A 17587-nucleotide genomic window follows, 5' to 3' on the forward strand; every position below is an offset into this window, starting at 1 on the left:
TCAATACATAGGCAATTGTGTAATACACAGGTGTCAAACTCAGATCTGTCCCGCCCCTTCATTTAACATGGCCCGCGAAAGCCTGAAATAATGTGCGTACTTCATCTTTCTTAGTAAATGTATTAATTGTTTCCATTACAACAGAAAAAAGTATGTAATACATGAAATTGCATATTTTTTCAATCTTAATATTATCTGTTCATGCTACAAATATATTATTAGAGATGAGAATCTTTAGGCATCTCACAATCAGATTCAGAATCGATTCTTGATTGAACATGATTCTAGTTTCAAACCAATTCTCGCAGTGATTTTTTTCGGTTTAATTATCACAATAAAACCTTTTCAACAAATGTTACAAAATGTCCTTTTGGTTGCTGATGTATCATGTATACGTTCAACGAGTAAGCATGGAAATGGCCTAAAAACATATATTTTTAAATATATAAAAAAAAATATATATATATATATATATATAGACACACATATATATATATATATATATAGACACATACACACACACACACATATATATATATATATATATATATATATATATATATATCCATTTTCTACCGCTTATTCCCTTTGGGGTCGCGGGGGGCGCTGGAGCCTATCTCAGCTACAATCGGGCGGAAGGCGGGGTACACCCTGGACAAGTCGCCACCATATATATATATATATATATATATATATATATATATATATATATATATATATATATATATATATATATATATATATATATATATATATATATATATATATATATATGTATGTATACGATTTAAAACAGGGGTGTCAAACTAATTTTAGATTGGGGGTCACATGGAGAAAGATCTACCCCCAAGTGGGCCGGACTGGTAAAATCCCAGCACGATAACTTATAAATAAAGACAACTTCAGATTGTTTTCTTTGTTTAAAAATAGAACAAGCACATGCTGAAAATGTACAAATCATTATTTATTTTATTTTATTTTTTACACTTACATGTTGCATTTTAATAATATTCTATCTTTATTTTTCGTTATTTATATTTTCTTAATAAATTATTTGATCATGTTCATCAGTCAATTCATTGGTGTTAATTTTAAATCCCCCTCCAAGGTTTCTCATTATATCCCATTGGGTTGAGGTTTTTTTTGCCCTGATGTGGGATCTGAGCCGATGTCGTTGTGGCTTGTGCAGCCCTTTGAGACACTCATGATTTAGGGCTTTATTGATACACTTTGATTGATTGATTGATTGATTAACCTATATATATCAATTTGACACTGAGAGATGTTTCTGATTTTTGGGGTTAACTTATAGTTACAAAAGAGGGGAACTAGGGCTTTCAGTATGTTGCTGTGTTCTACAACATTACAAACATAATGCATTAATGTACATTGTCAATTAAATCTTTCTACCAGACTATGCAGATGTCCCTAATATTGTGGCCAGTCAACATGTCCACAAGACAACCGTTCAACAACTCTCTAAAAGTTAGAAAAGCCCACAAGCTTAGCCCCCAACTTGCCCACGTTACCTTGGTAACAACCAACAACATGCATGGTCACTGCACACAACACACACACACACACACACACGCACACACACACACGCATACACTCACACTGTCCAGTGATTTGAACAACAAAAGACATTAGTGCACGTGTACAAGTGGATTATAAGAGGTATGTGCCCATCATGTCGTCCACGTCACGTCTGGTTAAAGTCAGCTACAGGAACAGAAGCAGCCAGCTGAGTGGGCCTGTGGAGTCCCTTAAAGAACTGCAGGTATGAGCTCTTTAAGTACAGGCCAAGAAATGGAACGTGTCTTTTTCAACCACTATTAATGTGTAAGTGGGGAGGAAAGTGATCATTGTCAAATGTTCTTTGCTGCACTGCAATGTGCATGGATTGTGTTCAATTTAACACTTAATTTTTTATGCTATGCCAAACCTTAGAAACTGCAAAATACATCAATTGCAAAGGCACTGCATGGAACATGCTAAGTATAAGTACATTTATTGTATACTGATGTGTTTAAAAGTCACTAAAGACAACTTTGATCGATGAAATATATGCTGACCATACCACTGCTGCATTGTGTTTAAACATGTGCTGAACTAAATTACATAATCTCACTTTAAAGGCTTGTGAAATAAAATACTTCTGTACAGATTCAACATTGAAAAATGTTAAATCTTCACAATTTTGCACAACCGTCCAAAAGGAGTAGGAAGAAGCAGAGCTTCTCTAGTCCCACCACATGCCATAATCAGTAGGAGGGAACAATACAAATAATAAGAAACAGAGAACCAACTGCAACCAAAGGATCCTTTCCACCACCACAACCTTTTGCTTTTTTCTTCGCTGATTAATCACTAAATTAAGATTACAAATGCATAAAGTAATTTATCCTACAACACAAAGATAAATACCGGTAGTAAAAAAAATAGACACATAATAGATTATTATTTTTTGTCCAACTTAATTAGTTTTTACTTGGATTTTTTCAATATTGTTCTTATATATATGTATATACTGTATGTATGTATATATATATATATATATATATATATATATATATATATATATATTTTTATATATATATATATATATATATATATATATATATATATATATATATATATATTATGGCTGCAAATCTTTGGGTGCCCCACGATTCGATTCAATATCGATTCTTGGGGTCCCGATTCGGTTCAAAATCAATATTTTCCCGATTCAAAACGATTCTCTATTCATTCAATACATAGGATTTCAGCAGAATATACCCCAGTCTGCTGACATGCAAGCAGAGTAGTAGATTTTTGTAAAAAGCTTTTATAATTGTAAAGGACAATGTTTTATCAACTGATTGCAATTATGTACATTTGTTTTAACTATTAAATGAACCAAAAATATGACTTATTTTATCTTTGTGAAAATATTGGACACAGTGTGTTGTCAAGCTTATGAGATGCGATGCAAGTGTAAGCCACTGTGACACTATTGTTCTTTTATTTTTATTTTTATAAATGTCTAATGATAATGTCAATGAGTGATTTTTAATCACTGCTATGTTGAAATTGTAACTAATATTGATACTGTTGTTGATCATATTCATTTTTGTTTCATTACTTTTGGTTTGTTCTGTGTCGTGTTTGTGTCTCCTCTCAATTGCTCTGTTTTTTGCAGTTCTGAGTGTTGCTGGGTCGGGTTTGGTTTTGGAATTGGATTGCATTGTTATGGCATTGCTGTGTATTGTTTTGTTGGATTAATTCATCGATTTTTTTAAAATGAGAATCGATTCTGAATCGCACAACGTGAGATGAGATTTAATTTTTTCCCACACCCCTAATATATATATATATATATATATATATATATATATATATATATATATATATATGTATATATATGTATATATATATATATATATATATATATATATATATATATATATATATATATATATATATATATATATATATATATATACACATACAGTATATACATATACTGTATATAAGAACAATATTGAAAAAAATCCAAGTAAAAACTAATTAAGTTGGACACAAAATAATAATCTATTACATATTTACATATAAACTGTACATACATATATGTATATATATATATATATATATATATATATATATATATATATATATATATATATATATATATATATATATATATATATATATATATATATATATATATAAATATACAGTATATATATATGTGTGTGTGTGTGTGTGTGTGTGTGTGTGTGTGCGTGTATGTGTGCATGTGTGTGTGTGAGTGTATAAGTGTGTTTGTGTGAGGATGTGTGTGTGTGTGTGTAAAATTATTATACATTTTTAATCAGATTAATCACAATTTTGAATTTTAATTAATCATGTTTAATCCCAGGTTGTAACTTGTTTACAAATCGGAAAGTAACTCGAAAAAAATATCACAACATTTGGACACAAATGCAATTTCACTGTCAGAATGTCATACAGGATTTTTTGTTGTTTAAATAAAATATTTTACTTGAATGCAAATCATTTATTTTCCTCAAAACTTGCTGACAGTTTTATCTAAAATCTCATCTTGGTGGATCTTGAAGTGAAATTTCATCTTTACATTGACGTATGCTTTGCCGCCTTTCAGATGACCAGATTCCGCGGTTAAATTAAAGGAGCATATGTGCAGTCGCGATAAATTGCGTGATTAATCTGCTTATATACATTATCAACTCACGATACACTTCAGATTCTGAGCATGATTCTCGATTCAAAAAGACTCTCACCATATGTTTTTCAGAATAAAAATTACAATAAAACCTTTTCAGAACAGGTTACAGGTTACAAAAGCCCATCTTGGCTGCTGATGTATACCGTACATGCAGCCAATAAGTGAGGAGATGGCCCAAAAACAATTTAAAAAATAAGTATATATACATACATATATACATACATATATATACATATATATATATATATATATATATATATATATATATATATATATATATATATATATATATATATATATATATATATATATAAAAGAGATGTCCGATAATACCGGACTGCCGATATTATCGGCCGATAAATGCTTTAAAATGTAATATCGGAAATTATCGGTATCGGTTTCAAAAAGTAAAATGTAAGACTTTTTAAAACGCCGCTATGTACAGGGACGTAGGGAGAAGTACAGAGCGCCAATAAACCTTAAAGGCACTGCTTTTGTGTGGCGGCCCAGTCACATAATATCTACGGTTTTTCACACACACAAGTGAATGCAAGCATACTTGGTCAACAGCCATAAAGGTCACACTGAGGGTGGTCGTATAAACAACTTTAACACTGTTACAAATATGTGCCACACTGTGAACCCACACCAAACAAGAATGACAAACACATTTCGGGAGAACATCCGCACAGTAACACAACATAAACACAACAGAACAAATACCCAGAACCCCTTGCAGCACTAACTTTTCCAGGACGCTACAATATACACCCCCGCTACCCCCACCTCAACCCCCCCCCCCCCCAACTCCGCCCACCTCAACCTCCTCATGCTCTCTCAGGGAGAGCATGTCCCACATTCCAAGCTGCTGTTTTGAGGCATGTTAAAAAAAAAAAGCACTTTGTGACTTCAATAAGAAATATGGCAGTGCCATGTTGGCATTTTTTTCCATAACTTGAGTTGATTTATTTTGGAAAACCTTGTTACATTGTTTAATGCATCCAGCGGGGCATCACAACAAAATTAGGCATAATAATGTGTTAATTCCACGACTGTATATATCGGTTTCGGTTGATATCGGAATCGGTAATAAAGACTTGGACAATATCGGAATATCAGCACAAAAGCCATTATTGGACATCTCTAAAATATATATACATTGTGTGTGTGTGCGTGTTGTGAGCAGAGGTGAAAGCCCCTGCAAAGCATTTCTGCCTGTTGCACTTCTGCCAGGGCCATTGGGTCGGCTACAGGGTTGTCAGACGATATTTCGCTCCGTTAATGCTGTACCATCTCTGGGTGGTGGAGCAATGGCAGGAACGTCTCCCTATCACTCACTGCAGCTGCTGCTGGGACCATTCCCTCCCAAAGCCTTGTTGGTCATAGCCAGAAGCTTCCTTTTTATGCTTCTTCTGCAAGGTCTTTCAAGGCATTTGTTAGTCTGGAGCCTCTAATGCCCGCAGAGTCTGCTGGGTTCCAGTGTAGCCTTGACACCCAACTTTCACTGGGTAAGTGTGAGAACTCCAACCAGATTCTTTGCAGGCAGCTGGAAGGTCTGCATATTTCTCCCTCTTCCTCTCAGAAGCAGCTTCAATTCCCTCCTCTCATGGGACTGTCAGTTCAGCCAAGATGACAGACTTTGTGACAGAGGACCTCAATGTCTGGACGTTGAGAAGTTGTTGTAATCTCCGGGTGAAACTTCAGTTGCAGTGTTAGGTCGACTTTCAGGTTCCATTCGCCTCTTTTAAAGTGCTGCTTCGGGCTTCTCCCCCTTTTCTAACAAATTGGATGGGCTGGTGTGTTACTAATGGTTTGGCTTTGTCTGCTTCAAGTCTGCTAGCTTTTGCAGGACTCGGTCATGGCGCCATCTGTATCGGCCTTGTGTTAGTGGGGTTTTACAGCCAGAGAGGATGTGCTGCAGACTGGGACTGTGCATGGTGACCGCAGAAGTGGCAGGGCTTTTTTGCCAAACAACCAGAGTAGTTTTTGGAGGCTTGGGAGTAGGGCTGGGCGATATGGCCTTTTATTAATATCGATATTTTTAGGCCATGTCACGATACACGATGTATATCTCGATATTTTGCCTTGACCTTGAATTAACACTTCATGCATATAATCACACCAGTATGATGATTCTATGTGTCTACATTAAAACATTCTTGTTCATACTGCATTAATATATGCTCATTTTAAACTTTCATGCAGAGAGGGAAAACACAACTAAGTCAATTTACCAAAACTGTATTTATTAAACAGTTATTAAGCGGTGGCACAAACATTCATGTCATTTCAAAACAGAAAGTGCAAGATTGTCAGAGACATTTTAAAACAAGCTATTAGTGCACTTTTGTGTATGATGTCACTAAGATGACCAACACTAAATTAAAGCACACTTTTTGTACAGAACTCCACTACAATATTTTAAAACAAATAAAGTGCACTTTTGTGCATGATGTCACACAAGATATTTCAAAAACTGTCAAATAAAAATGAGCTGCATAATGGGAAATCAAATAGTGTATGTCCTTCACTATGTGGTAGGTTACTGCGGACGTTATCTCCTTCTGTTTTGACAATTTTTTTCATACGGTGTTGATGTGGAAGTGTAAGACGCCAGGCTCAATTGGGTCAGTGCTGGTTGCTTCAGCATTTTGTTGGGTGTGGCACTGGCCGAAATGTTGACATGCGGAGTTTCAAGCACTCTTCATTCTCTACCGGGTGACTTTTCAAATGATGCTACAAATGAGTAGTGCTGCTACTTTTTGTAGCAACGCTTTTGCCGCATACTTGACATATTACGGTTGTCTGTTCAACATCTTTCCGCTTGAAGCCAAACCACCGCCAGACGATGGACCCCGTGCTGTTTTTCTTGGTAATTAATTCTTCATTCTCCATTTGTTACTAGATTCGCACCTTCTTTCTCTCGTATTGCCACTCGCACCACTCCGCATGCACCACCAGCCACTGCTAAGTTAACCCATGCCACTACCTCTTTGCTCGGCGAGGGTGTATGACGTTGCACAAGGTGCACTTGGGAGTGTGTCATATGTGGACCTGATCAAGAAGCCCAGCTTTCTTGGCCCAATTCCCACAGATCGGCCCATGTGATGGTCCTGTCAATGACGGCCTCACAGTTTGTCCACATACCCTGCTGGGATTGTCTCACGGCCTTGATTTTATAACCCATGTCTTCCTCCCTCCTGACTTCTGTGATCAAAAGTATTTTCCCTTCTTTTATTGTGGCTTTTGTCCAAGTCTTCCTCGTTTCTCCCCATCCAAAACCTGTCCTAGTGTGCTGCACCTGCCCCACGATTTGCTGGTGTCTCAGCCATGTTACCGCTTGCTGCACTGCCTGTCATGCATTCCATTTATTTACGGTGCGAACCTGGACTTTTTAGGTATAATATATGCGTGTGTATGTATGTGTATATATAGAGTATATGCCTTTCCTTCTTTCTCTTTAATATAGCATAACTGACTGCGTGACAATCATTATGACTGTTATCATGTATCACTATTTTCTATTTCACTTTTCTTCTATTATATATGTTTATTATTTTCTGTATACATCCAACTTTTCATTAAGTTTCAAATCTGACAATGCTGCTTCTTGTACACAACCGTTTCTTGTTTTATGTTCTATATATGATGTTTTAGGATTCCCCTTACTACTGTAAATATGCACTCATTGACACAAAGAAAAAATGAAAATGAAAAAGATTCCAGAAATATTAAAAGCAGCATGTGAGAGAGAAATAGGCCAACCTATAATAAAAAAAAAAAAATGTTTTAAAAAGTGATCAAGAGGAGATAATGGTTTCCAACTGGTGTCCATTCCTGATAATACATTATTAAAATTGGTCGTCATCTCATGTTTTTTTTTTTTTTTTAGAAAATCTTGATTGTAATGCAAAATATGTAATGCTGGTCTAGATTTAGTTTTCAGCTCAGTTATCCCTTGAGGTATTCGATGATTGCTTTGAGAATCATGAAGTACACTTCAACCTCTCAGCAGTGTTTGCAGACACTTTAGCTGCACTGTGCCCATTAATCCACTAGAGAGCAGCAAAGTTATACTAACCAGTTGCTGCAGAGCTGCATGTATGAGCAACATAAATGTCCAAAAACCTTGGCAAAAACACACCTCTTATTAAATAAATCAATAATTCATTGCCCTTGAATCTAAATGTTACACTTTATAATCGGTTGCTACTCGTGACTCTTTTTAGTTCCAGTAGGACTGTGGCCTGTGAGCCTTGATCTATACACCTTTGGGTTGAACTACATCAGATCTTAATAGCCAGGCAATCAGTGACCAGATGTTCTTGACCAGTGGACATAAAAAACATACTTTTCTCTGTTGGTAAAATGACCATGTTTTTGAACAAATGTGTTTGCAAGAGGAACACCTAATTATTACTTTTTGGGGGAATAAACTGGCGTCACAATACGAAGGTCCTGAGTAGTCTTGGGTTCAATCCCGGGCTCGGGATCTTTCTGTGTGGAGTTTGCATGTTCTCCCCGTGACTACGTATGTTCCCTCCGGGTACTCCCGCTTCCTCCCACTTCCAAAGACATGCACCTGGGGATAGGTTGATTGGCAACACTAAATTGGCCCTAGTGTGTGAATGTGAGTGTGAATGTTGTCTGTCTATCTGTGTTGGCCCTGCGATGAGGTGGCGACTTGTCCAGGGTGTACCCCGCCTTCCGCCCGATTGTAGCTGAGATAGGCTCCAGCGCCCCCCGCGACCCCAAATAGGGAATAAGCGGTAGAAAATGGATGGATGGATGGATGGATGGGGGAATAAACTGACACCATAACCATAATATGCAGTACTTTTGTTTAAGTTAAATACGGGCTACAGTCTGTTTGTTCTACAATCTGGACAAAGATATATTGACATTATTGTCAATGTATCGTCATCATTAAAAAATGTGATATTGTATGGCATTGAGGCAGCACGGTGGAAGAAGGGTTAGTGCGTCTGCCTCACAATACGAAGGTCCTAAGTAGTCGTGAGTTCAATCCCGGCCTCGGGATCTTTCTGTGTGGAGTTTGCATGTCCTCCCCGTGACTGCGTGGGTTCCCTCCGGGTACTCCGGCTTCCTCCCACCTCCAAAGACATGCACCTGGGGATAGGTTGATTGGCAACACTAAATTGGCCCTAGTGTGTGAATGTGAGTGTGAATGTTGTCTATCTATCTGTGTTGGCCCTGCGATGAGGTGGTGACTTGTCCAGGGTGTACCCCGCCTTCCGCCCGATTGTAGCTGAGATAGGCTCCAGCGCCCCCCGCGACCCCAAATAGGGAATAAGCGGTAGAAAATGGATGGATGGATGGATGGGGGAATAAACTGACACCATAACCATAATATGCAGTACTTTTGTTTAAGTTAAATACGGGCTACAGTCTGTTTGTTCTACAATCTGGACAAAGATATATTGACATTATTGTCAATGTATCGTCATCATTAAAAAATGTGTTATTGTATGGCATTGAGGCAGCACGGTGGAAGAAGGGTTAGTGCGTCTGCCTCACAATACGAAGGTCCTAAGTAGTCGTGAGTTCAATCCCGGCCTCGGGATCTTTCTGTGTGGAGTTTGCATGTCCTCCCCATGACTGCGTGGGTTCCCTCCGGGTACTCCGGCTTCCTCCCACCTCCAAAGACATGCACCTGGGGATAGGTTGATTGGCAACACTAAATTGGCCCTAGTGTGTGAATGTGAGTGTGAATGTTGTCTGTCTATCTGTGTTGGCCCTGCGATGAGGTGGCGACTTGTCCAGGGTGTACACCGCCTTCCGCCCGATTGTAGCTGAGATAGGCTCCAGCGCCCCCCGCGACCCCGAAGGGAATAAGCGGTAGAAAATGGATGGATGGATGTATGGCATTGTGCAGGTTTACCTAATGGTGGGAACTTCACTGTTGTATATTGTCCCCCTCCAAAAAAAAAAAAAACCCCAAGAAAAAAAAAAAAAAAAAAAAAAAATCATCTTTTAGAGCCTATGTCAGTGTGAAGCCTCTCTTCTGCTCTCTCTACCTTCATCTGTCCTTCTCAGATCTCACCATTGCATGTATAATTCACAGTCACTTGCCTGTTTCACAGCAGCTCACAAGCTGGCAGTTCAATATGGAGAATCAGTCATGGCGTATTGAATTATTGATGAAATAACTGCTTTTAAATGCAAAGCTTGGCAATTATTATTTTTTTTCAATATAAACCTGTCAGTTGCAGCCATGCGGCGAGAGCGGCACTCCTCATCTGCCGCATGTCACGGTGAAAACTAATGACATTTAAAAGTAATCTGTGGGTGGACGACGTGTGTGTTTTTTTAGTGTTTTAGGTTTGTTTGAGGAATTAATGTTGTCGCACAATTTTTTTGTAGGCACCTGCTTTCATTTTGAAGACTAGCATATGCCTATGACATTAATTTTCCTTTCCGCCCGAATGCAGCTGGGATAGTCTCCAGCCACCCCCACAACCCCAAGAGGGACAAGCGGTAGAAAATGGATGGATGGATAAACTATGAGAAGATGAGAATGGGCTTGGTTGTCACACTAAGGGCCAAATACCAGGCGCTAAACGGCGTGTGCGCAAACTATAACATTGCGTGTATTATTAGGGGTGTTGTGTGTGATCTACTAAGTCTGCATTTGCAATTCAAAAGTGGTGCAGACCGCCCTATTTAAATTAGTTTTTTTTGCATTTACTATACGGGGCTTTCACCACGGAGACACTCATTTACTGAACAGTTATGTTATCATGCTGCTACCTGTGGCGTTTTGCTGTTTTTTATTTACGTGCGCTCACAAGAGAGGCTGCAACACTAACTGTGATCGTGAAGAATAATATACAAGAAAATGCATATTGCAAGAAGTTCTTTTCCCATAGGAAATATGCTAATAATATATCTTATATATGAAAACAATTTATGTCATTAAAAAAACAACAGCAGACACAAAAATATCAATTGAATTTGTATTTAATCACCTTCTTTAGTCATCCAGAAGCTATAAAAGTATAAAATTATATTGGTGATGAGACATGATATTTTTATTTTTCACAGTCCATATATGTTAATCAAGCATAGGTAGGATGGAGCCGCTGCAATCTCACAGCCATAATTGTGCCATCAGACGTGCTAAATAAATAAATAAAATCAAGAATAGTTTTGAATTGAGAACAAATCAAATCATTACACCCTGAGAATCAAATCGAATCGAATCCTGTGGTGCTCAAAGCTTCATAGTCCTATTAGTTAATACAACTCAGTACAGTATGATATAATGCAATAAATCATCTACAAACAGCTTTCATGCATACTTTTATACAAACTGACATGCTGTGTGTGTACTTAGCAGCACATCCAACTTATCTGATGAGTCCAAAAGGTAGCTGAAAGTAGTGCAGTTTTTTGGGACACATACAGTCCTATGTCTTATTTATTCTCACAAGGCATAGCGTGAAATCTAAAGATTATACATTTTCTGCCACAAAGTATTGAAATATTTTTAATGTAATAAGGCAGAGGGTCTTAGATTACACAATTGCACATTAACTATTTATTATGATTCTTTATTTGTGACACATTTAAAAAAATATTGGGCCATTACTGCATATTACAGATTTAGGATATAATTATCTTTGAATTATAGTAATGCACTGTATTGATATCCCCCCGCCCCACAATTAATCTCTTGTGAGTCAATTTTCAGGAAATATAATATACTCCAGTTTACCCTAATTACAAACCCCGTTTCCATATGAGTTGGGAAATTGTGTTGGATGTAAATATAAACGGAATATAATGATTTGCAAATCCCTTTCAACCCATATTCAATTGAATGCACTACAAAGACAAGATATTTAATGTTCAAACTCATAAACTTTATTTTTTTTTTGCAAATAATAATTAACTTAGAATTTCATGGCTGCAACACGTGCCAAAGTAGTTGGGAAAGGGCATGTTCACCACTGTGTTACATGGCCTTTCCTTTTAACAACATTCAGTAAACGTTTGGGAACTGAGGAGACACATTTTTTTAAGCTTCTCAGGTGGAATTCTTTCCCATTCTTGCTTGATGTACAACTTAAGTTGTTCAACAGTCCGGGGGTCTCCGTTGTGGTATTTTAGGCTTCATAATGCGCCACACATTTTCAATGGGAGACAGGTCTGGACTACAGGCAGGCCAGTCTTGTACCCGCACTCTTTTACTATGAAGCCACGTTGATGTAACACGTGGCTTGGCATTGTCTTGCTGAAATAAGCAGGGGCGTCCATGGTAACGTTGCTTGGATGGGAACATATGTTGCTCCAAAACCTTTATGTACCTTTCAGCATTGATGGCCCCTTCACAAATGTGTAAGTTACCCATGTCTTGGGCACTAATACACCCCCATACCATCACAGATGCTGGCTTTTCAACTTTGCGCCTATAACAATCTGGATGGTTCTTTTCCTTTTTGGTCCGGAGGACACAACGTCCACAGTTTCCAAAAACAATTTGAAACGTGGACTCGTCAGACCACAGAACACTTTTCCACTTTGTATCAGGCCCAGCGAAGCCAACGGTGTTTCTGGGTGTTGTTGATAAACGGTTTTCGCCTTGCATAGAAGAGTTTTAACTTGCACTTACAGATGTAGCGACCAACTGTAGTTACTGACAGTGGGTTTCTGAAGTGTTCCTGAGCCCATGTGGTGATATCCTTTACACGCTGATGTCGCTTGTTGATGCAGTACAGCCTGAGGGATCAAAGCTCACAGGCTTAGCTGCTTACGTGCAGTGATTTCTCCAGATTCTCTGAACCCTTTGATGATATTACGGACCGTAGATGGTGAAATCCCTAAATTCCTTGCAATAGCTGGTTGAGAAAGGTTTTTCTTAAACTGTTCAACAACTGTTCAGCATTTGTTGACAAAGTGGTGACCCTCGCCCCATCCTTGTTTGTGAATGACTGAGCATTTCATGGAATCTACCAATTTGGCTGTTCACATGTTTGATGATCCAAATAAGTGTTTGATGAGAATTCCTCAACTTCATCAGTATTTATTGCCACCTTTCCCAACTTCTTTGTCACGTGTTGCTGGCATCAAATTCTTAAAGTTAATGATTATTTGCAAAAAAAAAAAAAGTTTATCAGTTTGTTGTCTTTGTAGCATATTCAACTGAATATGGGTTGAACATGATTTGCAAATCATTGTATTCCGTTTATATTTACATCTAACACAATTTCCCAACTCATATGGAAACGGGGTTTGTAGGATAAGCAGTATAGAAAATTGATGGATGGATGGATAATAATTTTTGTATATACTGATACTGTCATGTTGCTCATGACAAGTATCGGTTTCAAGAATTTCGTTTTATTTCCTGTCCAGCGCTCTAATTTTTGTTTCCACTTCCTGTTTGCCACCGCTTCCTTAGTCTAAGTGCTGGCTTCCTCACCTGTCCCTGATTGTCAATCGGGGTGCTTCTTTTTCTTGTTCTACTTTGTGCTTCAACGTGCATCATAGCATTGCCCAAGCCTGTAGCTTTTAGTGCATTTCTTTGCTGCACTTTTTCAGTTTTTGTGTTTTGCCTGATTAATGGGTTTTTACATGCACTTTGCCTGCCGTCTCTACATTCTTGGGCCATATCAACACAGAATTGTAACAGACACTCATGGACCTAACTGTAGATTTAACAGTTTTTTGTATGATTGTCACCCATTCAAAGTAAATTAAATCATCTTAATCAATGTCCTATACTTTTCGCAGTACAAACCAGTGACGTGCGGTGAGGTTGATGGCTGGTGAGGCACTGACTTCATCACAGTCAGATTTACAAACATATGAACCCTAAAGAGTATCTTATTACTATTATGTTGGATCCACTATGGACTGGACTCTCACAATCTTATGTCAGACCCACTCGACATCCATTGCATTCGGTCTCCCCTAGAGGAGGGGTGGGGGGGGGGGGGGGGGGGGGGGGTTACCCACATATGCGGTCCTCTCCAAGGTTTCTCATAGTCATTCACATCAACGTCCCACTGGGGTGAGTTTTTCCTTGCCCTTATGTGGGCTTTGTACCGAGGATGTCGTTGTGGCTTGTGCAGCCCTTTGAGACACTTGTGATTTAGGGCTATATAAATAAACATTGATTGATTGATTGATTGATTCACCATTTGATTGGCAGCAGTTAACGGGTTATGTTTAAAAGCTCATACCAGCATTCTTCCCTGCTTGGCACTCAGCATCAAGGGTTGCAATTGGGGGTTAAATCACCAAAAATGCTACCCGCTGCTGCCCACTGCTCCCCTCACCTCCCAGGGGGTGATCAAGGGGATGGGTCAAATGCAGAGGACAAATTTCACCACAATCATTGCTACTTTAACTTTAACTTTAACTTTACACATACAAACTGTAGCTCACAAAAAAGCACATTTAATAAAAAAAACGTTATTATGGTCTTACCTTTACTTATAAATGAAGTCCATGCGCCGCTCCTTTTGAACAAAAGTATCGATAACTTGTTTATAGAAGTCTTCCTTATCTTTCTTCAGTTTTAAAAGTTTCTCTGTCTCGATGGATATCTTCCTTTAATTATTACCTCCTTCTTCGATTGAAAGTCCAGTTTAGAAAACTGTTTTATTTTAGATATGTAATCCTCCATGTTAAAATTCAAGAAAAGAGGAAAAAATAAACGATCGCTGCTAACTGTTGCTGCTTGTTGTCACTTCTTCTGCAGCCGAGTAGTCGCAAGAATGATCTCTGGGATCACTAGCGCCCTCTACCACCAGGAGGCGGGATTACTGCGAGCCTCACCCAGTGCGTCTTTTGCAGCAGTTTTATGATTGCTCAGCACAAGAAATACGTTACACAAATACAGTTGTTGACAAAATACACTGTACATTATATACCTCAGCTAACTAAGCTATGGAAATGTATAATATAATTCATATAGCAATACGGTCTCACTGCACAGCAGGCCAGCAGTTAGCCGAGTCATTGCGCAATCCATGGTGAGGCTCAACTGGCTGCTGACTCACCGCAAGTCTCTTCTCAGTATTTTTAAGGCAAATGTGAAAATTCAGCGATTTTGAATAAAAATAATCTAAAACTGGTGAAGTTAAATGGAAAATAACTTTATAGTATAATCACTGGATACATATAACAAATTAATTTTCTTTTTTTTCTTTCTTTTTACATTTTTTTTCTTTCCATGATGGCACGTGAGGCCCCGCCTCACCTGCCTCCCCTACAAACAATGAGTATTAATTGTGATTAAATCATGACTACATATTCAGACAGAACCTTGATACATTATGTCCTTTAAAGAAGTACTTCTAGGCAATTGGATTTTTGTCTGCCATTTGCTGGGGCGGATTTTGCTTTGGGCAATGTGGTCGACCGCCCAGAGTGCAATTCATGTTGGCGCGGGGCACCGAGGGAGGGGTCCCCCGGGGTGTAAAATTAGCCAGGACGGCCTCTGGCCATTTGTTACCATTGAATTGCTCTTCTTACCTCTGCAAGAATAGTTTCATTGTGTTAGCATACAGTATTGAAGGTATCTACGGTGTGAGGGTCTACCCCTGGAGGGTCATTGTGTTACATTTCTCAATAGAAATGGTTTTTTTGGTAATTGTTTGCATTACAAAATGTGAGATGGCAAAGGTCTTGGCATGCTGATATATTTTTTGTGTGTGTGTACAGTATGTGAAGGGTTGTCTGAAACCAATTAAAAATATATACAATGTATTCGTCCATACCTCTCTCCATCCCACTGTAAGGTGAGAGCAAGGCCCTGATAATTACCTGGTCAACAGACGGCCATCCGACACCACCTTATCCTGTTAGCAGTCTGCGTTTGGGAGCAACACGGATAATTTCAGGGTAGCAACCGTTCTCACATGGCAAATAAGAAGGCTGATCGCTCACACGGTGTAGCAAAGCCGCTTGTTCTCTGTCTTGCAGTCTTTGTTAGCTGCCCTAATTCTCTGATGTCATGAAAAACGAAGCCAATTAAGAGGGCGGACTGACTTGAAAAGAAGTGTCAGTGTGAAAGGGCAACGACGATGCTGCAGTCAGAATATCAAAACGAGGTAAGGTGACCGAAGTGCTCTGAAGTTTCAGACAGCTTGGTTTCTAAGGTCATATGGAATTAATTTGTCATCCATAGCGCAGAATTTAATAGAACTGCTGACGTGTTAACAGTAAAGAAGCTGGTCTTGAAAGAGAATTGTATATTTAGTCTTAGACAGGACAGTGTTACGGTTTATTTACTGTATTTGAACTGAGTTTTGTTCCTATACAACCACATTGGCAGCATTTCAGTCAAAGTTATTTTTTGTGCTATGTTTTATATCAGTGTTTTTCAACCTTTTTTGAGCCAAGGCACATTTTCTGCGTTGAAAAAATCCGGAGGCACACCACCAGCAGAAATCACTAAAAAACGAAACTCAGTTGACAGTGAAAAGTCGTTGTCGCAATTGTGGATATGACTTTAAACCATAACCAAGCACGCATCACTATAGCTCTTGTCTCAAAGTAGGTGTACTGTCACCACCTGTCACATCACGCCCTGACTTATTTTGAGTTTTTTGCTGTTTTCCTGTGTGTAGTGTTTTAGTTCTTGTCGTGCGCTCCTATTTTGGTGGCTTTTCCTCTTTTTTTTTGGTATTTTCCTGTAGCAGTTTCGTGTCTTCCTTTGAGCGATATTTCCGGCATCTACTTTGTTTTAGCAATCAAGAACAGTTGTTTTTATCCTTCTTTGTGGGGACATTGTTGATTGTCATGTCATGTTCGGATGTACATTGTGGACTCCGTCTTTGCTCCGCAGTAAGTCTTTGCTGTCGTCCAGCATTCTGTTTTTGTTTACTTTGTAGCCAGTTCAGTTTTAGTTTCGTTCTGCATTAGCCTTCCCTAAGCTTCAATGCCTTTTCTTAGGGGCACTCACCTGTTAATTTATTTTTGGTTTAAGCATTAGACACCTTTTTACCTTTATACTGCCTCCCGCTGTTTCCGACATCTACAAAGCAATTAGCAACCGGCTGCCACCTACTGATATGGAAGAGTATTACACGGTTACTCTGCCGAGCTCTAGACAGCACAGACACTCAACAACAACACATCATTTGCAGACTATAATTACTGGTTTGCAAAAAATATTTTTTTAACCCAAATAGGTGAATTTAGATAATCTCCCACGGCACACCAGACTGTAACTCACGACACACTAGTGTGCCACGGCAGAGTGGTTGAAAAACACTGTTTTATATCACATATTTAGTTGTGCAAGGAGGCTGTCAATGCTGATTGAATTGTAGTGTCAAAAAAAATTGAAGGAATGAGTAAATTAATTTGTCAAAACAATAT

At 38.4% G+C, this 17587-nt stretch overlaps 1 protein-coding gene across 1 annotated transcript in view; it reads left to right on the plus strand.

Moving 5' to 3' along the window:
- Window positions 1–1646: 1646 nt before the first annotated feature.
- Window positions 1647–17587, plus strand: part of dnah5 (dynein, axonemal, heavy chain 5) — a 231485-nt gene continuing 215544 nt past the window's right edge. Inside the window, exon 1 of the mRNA XM_061951064.1 lies at window positions 1647–1780. Within this exon, the coding sequence (XP_061807048.1) occupies window positions 1691–1780 (90 nt within the window). The 5' untranslated portion in view covers window positions 1647–1690. The remainder of the gene's footprint in view (window positions 1781–17587) is intronic.

Source organism: Nerophis lumbriciformis, linkage group LG04 (genome assembly GCF_033978685.3).
Source record: "Nerophis lumbriciformis linkage group LG04, RoL_Nlum_v2.1, whole genome shotgun sequence".
NCBI lineage: Eukaryota > Metazoa > Chordata > Actinopteri > Syngnathiformes > Syngnathidae > Nerophis > Nerophis lumbriciformis.